Genomic DNA, 7414 nt, shown 5'->3' on the forward strand with positions numbered 1-7414 from the left:
AGTTCGTCTCTACATTCCTTGTAAAGCTGATTTAAAGTGCTTAATGTTAAGAAGTTAGTTGGTCACTTTAGTTGTGATACAAACCTTATCAAAACGTATAGGCCTATGGGCTAGGCTTCATGAGGTGTGTGACTATGATTTGAAAAAGTAAAAAAAAAAAAGGAAATGTTTCTTGCCCTAAGCTGGGCATCATTCACAAGTAGTAATATAATACTTGTGATAATATATAATTCACAAGTGATCAACTAATATTGTCACCCATCAGACTATTCTTGTCTTCACATATATTATTTAGTATATGTGTGAAATTGGTTCTGATTTCGAATGGACCATTGTCATGCATTTCAAATGGAGGACTCTTTTCCTGTGGTTCATTTTCATGCCAACCAGGTAGTACTCCTGTTGTAAAGATAAGCAACATCACTTCACTGGGGCCAAGCTTCCTGCCATCCAGGACCAAAATACTAGAGGGTGTCAGAGGAAAGGCCTAAAATTATCAGAGACTCCAATCACCGAAGTCATAGACTTTTTTTCTCTGCTACCTCACGGCAAGCGGTACCGGAGCGCCAAGTCTAAGTCCAATTGGCTCCTTAACAGCTTCTACCCCCAAGGCATAAGACCGCTGAACAATTAATAAAATGGCCACCGGACTATTACATTGACCCCAGCTACTCGCTGTTTATTATCTATGCATAGTCACTTCACACCTACTTACATGTACAAATTACCTCGACTAACCTGTACACCCGCACATTGACCCAGTACCCCCTGTATATAGCCTTGTTATTGTAATGTGTTACTTTTTATATATTTTTTACTTTATTTGGTAAATATTGGTAACTCTTTCTTGAGCTGCACTGTTGGTTAAGGGCTTGTAATTAAGCATTTCACGGTAAGGTCTACATGTTGTGTTCGGCGCAAGTGACAAATAAAGTTGGATTTTATTTGAATATTTGCTTGAAATATTTGGCGGCTAATTTCCTAAAATTATCCGCTACCATGTCGCAAACCCTATTACTAGTGTGTTCAACATCTTTGTGTCGTCTGAGATTCCTAAAGATTGGAAAGTGGCCGCGGTCATCCCCCTCTTCAAAGGGGGAGACACTCTAGACCCAAACTGTTACAGACCAATATCCACCCTGCCCTGCCTTTCTAAAGTCTTCGAAAGCCGAGTGATCAAACAGATCACAGACCATCTCGAATCCCACCGTACCTTCTCCGCTATGCAATCCGGTTTCCGAGCTGGTCACAGGTGCACCTCAGCCATGCTCAAGGTCCTAAACGATATCATAACCATCATCGATAAATAACAGTACTGTGCAGCCATCTCCATTGACCTGGCCAAGGCTTTCGACTCTGTTAATCACCGTATTCTTATCGGCAAACTCAACAGCCTTGGTTTCTCTAATGACTGCCTCACCTGGTTCACTAACTACTTCTCAGATAGAGTTCAGTGTGTCAAATCGGAGGGCCTGTTGTCCGTACCTCTGGCAGCCTCTATGGAGGTGCCACAAGGTTAAATTCTCGGGCCGACTCTTTTCTCTGTATATATCAATTATGTCGCTCTTGCTGCGGGTGATTTTTTGATCCACCTCTACGCAGACGACACCATGCTGTATACATCTGTGTTAACTAACCTCCAAACGAGCTTCAATGCCATACACCACTCCTTCTGTGGCCTCCAACTGCTCTTAAACGCTAGTAAAACTAAATGCATGCTCTTCAACCGATCGCTGCCCGCCCACCTAGCATCACTACTCTGGACGGTTCTGACTTAGAATATGTGGACAACTACAAATACCAAGATGTCTGGCTAGACTGTAAACTCCTTCGACTCACATTAAGCATCTCCAATCCAAAATGATATCTAGAATTGGCTTCCTATTTCGCAACAAAGCCTCCTTCACTCATGCTGCCAAACATACCCTCGTAAAACTGACTATCCTGCCGATCCTTGACTTCGGCGATGTCATTTACAAAATAACCTCCAACACTCTACTCAGCAAACTGGATGTAGTCTATCACAGTGACATCTGTTTTGTCACCAAAGCCCCATATTCTACCCGCCATTGCGACCTGTATGCTCTCGTTGGCTGGTCCTCGCTGCATATTCGCCGGGAAACCCACTGGCTCCAGGTCATCTAAAAGTCTTTGCTAGGTAAAGCTCCGCCTTATCTCAGCTCACTGGTCACCAAAGGAACACCCATGCACTCCAGTAGGTATATTTCACTGGTCATCCCCAAAGCCAACACCTCCGCATCGTTCCGCCTTTCCTTCCAGTTCTCTGTTGCCAATGACTGGAACGAATTGCAAAAATCACAGAAGTTGGAGACTTATACCTCCCTCACTAACCTCAAGCATCGGCTGTCAGAGCAGTTTACCAATCACTGCAGCTGTACACAGCCCATCCAACCAACTACCTACCTCATCCCTGTGTATACATTTATTTATTTTTTCTACTCTTTTGCACACCAGTATTTCTACTTGCACATCCACATCTGCACATCTATCACTCCGGTGTTAATTGCTAAATTGTAATTATTTTGCCGCTATGGCCTATTAATTGCCTTACCTCCTTACTTCATTTGCACACACTGTATACAAATGTTCTCTAGTGTTATTGACTGTACATTTGTTTATTCCCATGTGTAACTCTGTTTTTGTCCTGTGTGGCTCAGTCGGTAGAGCATGGCGCTTGCAACGCCAAGCGTCGTGGGTTCGATTCCCGCTGGGGCCACCCATATGTAAAAGTAGTGGCCCCAGCCGACTTGTAAGTCGCTTTGGACAAAAAGCGTCTGCTAAATGGGATATATTATTATTATTATTATTATTTGTTCTACTGCTGTGCTTTAACTTGGCCAGATCGCAATTGTAAATGAGAACTTGTTCTCAATGGCCTACCTGGTTAAATAAAAAAAATATTATGAAAGTTGACAATAAATATAGTAGGCCTAGCGTATAGAAAGTGATGGGATCCTCCTTTTTTTAATAGAGGCCATCACTCTGTTTTCTCGCGCAATTACATAGCCTATAGAAATGTTGTGCACCTTGAGCTCATGGGCTCTCATGAAGTGTTTGATTAGATTTTCGATTACATTTGCGTTGATGTCAGAGTGACTAGAGAGACAATAGAGTGCAGAGAACCATGCAGTTAGCAAGTTTGGTAGGCTACTAATGACCACCAGCAGCATCAGAGCTTGGAGAAGTCTAATTACCGTGACTAAACGGTAACGTGGAATTTGCCTGCCTTCTTGAATCGTGACCACCGGTGTGGCGGTAATGCGGTCACCACAACAGCCCTATGCATGGTTAATCCGACGTCCGCAGTGGCTGTGGAGCATTTACTGCGATACGGCCACTGCAGAAGTCAGGGCATTTATACTTCTTGCACTTCACTGAGCAGAGCTGTTGTCAAGGAAGTGAATCTGTATTTTTACTGGACCTCGCACCCACATCTACCGTCAACCAATCATGTCTATGCAGAGCCCTCCGCATTGTTCCAAAATGTGGGAGGCGCACGGCAATGCGGTAAGGAGCTCCTCATACCTCTAGAGGCTCCGCAATTGAGTCACACCCTCCATACGGTGCCCGTGACCACATTTTCAGATATAGAGTAAATTGGCTTTTACACACATGCTTCAGCCAATGGCATATGGGGTGTCTCATTTTCATCTGTCATCATCACTGTCTCCAGTCATTTTGACTGCAGCCAAGGTCACCTCTACTTGTGTGAATGGCCTGATGGTCTCTCTCTCTCTCTTCCCACAGTACTGTAACCAACTGTTTTGGTTCAAAGCACTGTGAATGTGTTTATCTTAACATGTTATTCAGGACGGGTAACTTCTACCATTTGGATTTAATTGATGACTTACTAATGGTAACTGACTGAATATGTAACTTGCGTAGTATCTGATTCACTAACTGATTACAAGTGTATAATGGACTTACTATCTGATTCACTAAATTACTGGCTATTTCCTGAATGAGTATGTGACTGACTGACTTGACTATCTGGCAGATTGGCTAATTGACTGACTGAATTAATACAGTAGGCTCCAAAATTACTGCCACCTCTGACTGGCAATGCACAAACAATACTTAAAAATATATAAACAATATAATTATAAAGAGAAACTCAAAATAGCAACATGTGTGAAATCCTGTACTTTATTTTAACCCACCAAAATCATTTATTTATTTAATTCCAAATCAAGGTATCACAATGAATGGCACCCTTAAAGATTATTGCAGATAACATCTACCAAAATTAAACCAGTAATTAAATTCCACTTATTTAAGGAACTATATTGAGCCATTACATCATTTTCCTGTTTCACTAGGGTATAAAAATGAGGTAACACGCATGCAATATCCCTTTGTCATCCAACATCATGAAGAAATCAAAAGAACTGGCAGTTCAAAGGAGACAGATGGTTGTAGGCCTTCATAAATCTGGTAATGGCTACAAGAGGATCCACAAACGATTGAATATACCACTGAGCACTGTCAGGGCAATTTATGAAAAAAATTCAAAAGATATGGAACAGTTGTAAACCTCACGGGTAGAGGACGCAGATGCATTTTGCCCCCCAGGATAGGGAAGAGGATGGTGAGAGAAGCAACAAAATCTCCAAGATTCACTGTGAAAGAATTCCAGGCCTTGGTGGCGTCTTGGGGTCACCAGGTTTAAAAAAGCAGCATCAGACCCCACCTCCACAACCACAGGCTCTTTGGAAGGGTTGCCAGAAGAAAACCCTTTCTGGTTCCAAGACACAGACGCAAGCGCTTGGAGTTTGCCAAACGTCATTTTAAAATATGACTGGAAGAAGGTGCTCTGGTCAGATTAGACAAATTTAACGTTTTGGTTCGATACAGCATCGGCATGTTTGGCGTCGAAACAGAGATTCATACAAGGAGAGGCACCTCATACTCACGGTGAAATATGGTGGTGGGTCAGTGATGTTTTGGGGCTCTTTTAATTCCAGAGATCCAAGGGCACTGGTTAAGATTGATGGCATAATGAATTCCACCAAGTATCAGGCAATTTTGGCTGACAATCTGCTTGCCTCTGCCAGAATGCTGGGACTTTGCCGTAGGTGGACTCTCCAACAAGACAATGACCCGAAACATACCTCAAGATCCACACAGAAATGGTAATGTGACAACAAAATCAATGTTCTGCCATGGCCATCTCAGTCGCCAGACATCAATCCAATCTAAAACCTGTGGGCTGAGTTGAAGAGGGGAGTTGATAAGCTCAAACTCAAGAATGTGAAGGATCTTGAAAGGATCTCCATAGACGAATGGTCCAAAATCACTCCAAATGTCTTCCTTAACCTCATCAAACATTACAGCAAAAGACTCCATGCTGTTATCCTTGCAAGAGGCGGTTGCACGAAGTACTAAATGAGGAGCGCCAATAATTATGTAACCTTTGATTTTGGTGAAATTTATTTAGTATTAAATAATTGTATGATTTTTGGTGGGTTCCATTGAGACATTAATAAAGTACAGCATTTCTCACATGTTGGTATTTTGAGTTTCTCTACAATTATATTGTTTATATTTTAAGAATTGCATGTGCATTGCCAATCATGGGTGCCAGATATTTTGAGGCCTACTGTAAATGACAGGCTGGATGGTTTGCTGGTGACTGACGGACTGGTTCTGAGAGAATCTGTTAGTGCAGACGAGAGAAGACAGATATTGATTTTCCTTTCTATTATTTTAGTTTTTCCGAGAGAAAAGCCAGTGAGTCAGTGAAGTGTGTGTGTGTGTGTGTGTGTGTGTGTGTGTGTGTGTGTGTGACTGCGTGCGCTATTGCCTATCAGCCTGTGATTGTACCTATTATCAGATAAGTCTAAAAAAGAATTGGATAGGTACTAGCAATAAGGCTATAACTCCCACCTTCGATGGGCAAGGTGGAATTGTCATTTTCACCATATTGCTTACAATATTTCTTTCAGAAGTACATGGGGGTAGGGTTTAGGGGTTTATTGTGGATAGGACGAGTATACAGTAGCTCATATGCAATGGTGTAGTGGAGGATAAATGCCGTTGATGCATCTTATTTATTTTGCGCAAACGTTTACCTACCTTTCACATTAAAAAAATGCATTCAAAGTATAGGGAGTGTTACTTTACTCACTGTGAACAGCGATCAGCATTTATCCACCTGTATTTTATGGCTATGGGTTGTAGTGTGTGTGTGTGTGTGTGTGAACGTAGTCATTACTCAGTCTGTGGTGAGCTAGAGAGCTTTCGTTTTCTTTTGGAGTCTTGGCGGAACACCTATGTAGCATCAACCTGTTTGAGGGAGTGTGTTAGGGTGGAGGGGAGGACTACAATTTCTTACCGTTTGAATGCGTGTGTAAGTACATTGTGAGTATATGATAACATCTTTGCGATTCTGCGTTTGTGTCTTTGCCCATGTCTATAGACTGAATGACTGACGGTCACTTGCTGTGCCTTGTCCACAGACCCTGCTGATAAACCACGGTTGAGAAAGAACAAGAAACCAAAGAAGAGAAGGAAGGAGCGGGGGAGGAGAAGGAGAGCAGCACATCCATCTTCCCCCATCACTTTAAATCACCCTCCATTTTCTGTCTAAACTAATCCAACTGGGCCCAACTCCACTCGGACTCAATCCAGCACTACCTACCACTATACCTACCGCATGCCTTCTCTCCCTTTTTCCATGTCCTTGTTTTGGAGTGTATTATCTTGATTTGTCATCTGTAGTGCATTGTCTTGATTTATTTTGAAATTGCACTGGCACATCCTTCAGGGCTCAAATAAATCCTTCCAATCCTGACAAAATGAGATTGAAGATGGCTCTTTGTCGTGCTGCACCTCCTGACGTTAATGCCCCACACTCGGGGTGCCTCCTACCCACAATGCGCGGCTTGATTGCACGGTGCTCATGGTTTCATTAAACAGCTGGCGTCCTTAAGCCGACTCCATGGAGATACCAAGGGAGACTGTGTGGTGTGTGTGTGTGGGTGGGGGGAGGGATTAGTTTAAGATTTATGGAAGATTAGTTAGTAGCTAAGAAAAAGTCATATTTTATAATGCAGATGTAGAATGTAGGACGGTGATTATTCTGGAGCACCAGTTTTAATTTCAAGCCTTGCATACTTATGTTCAATTGGTAAGGTAAATGACCTAATGATACGGGTATCGGATAAACTGGGGGGGGAGAATGTCCGGTATTCTCCGTTGCGGACTGCTGTCAAAAATAAATAGTGGAGGTACGCCGGTAGAACATGAGCATATCATAATAATTAAAACAAAGATTTAGTCTATTACACCATCATTTATCATTACTGCCTGTCGGCAGCATGAAGAAAATGTGCAAATGAAATTGAAAACCGGAGGTATAGGCTACGCTCCAAACTGCGGTGTGGATCGATGT

General features: G+C 42.5%; 1 protein-coding gene across 2 annotated transcripts in view; it reads left to right on the forward strand.

Annotated features, from left to right (window-relative positions):
• Nucleotides 1–6822, forward strand: part of chchd6b (coiled-coil-helix-coiled-coil-helix domain containing 6b) — a 61277-nt gene extending 54455 nt beyond the window's left edge. For both annotated transcript variants that reach the window (XM_064965613.1, XM_064965614.1), the window contains one exon: nucleotides 6480–6822. In XM_064965613.1, the coding sequence (XP_064821685.1) occupies nucleotides 6480–6503 (24 nt within the window). In that variant the 3' untranslated portion in view covers nucleotides 6504–6822. The remainder of the gene's footprint in view (nucleotides 1–6479) is intronic.
• Nucleotides 6823–7414: the final 592 nt, after the last annotated feature.

This window comes from Oncorhynchus masou, chromosome 5, assembly GCF_036934945.1.
Source record: "Oncorhynchus masou masou isolate Uvic2021 chromosome 5, UVic_Omas_1.1, whole genome shotgun sequence".
In the NCBI taxonomy this organism is placed as follows: domain Eukaryota; kingdom Metazoa; phylum Chordata; class Actinopteri; order Salmoniformes; family Salmonidae; genus Oncorhynchus; species Oncorhynchus masou.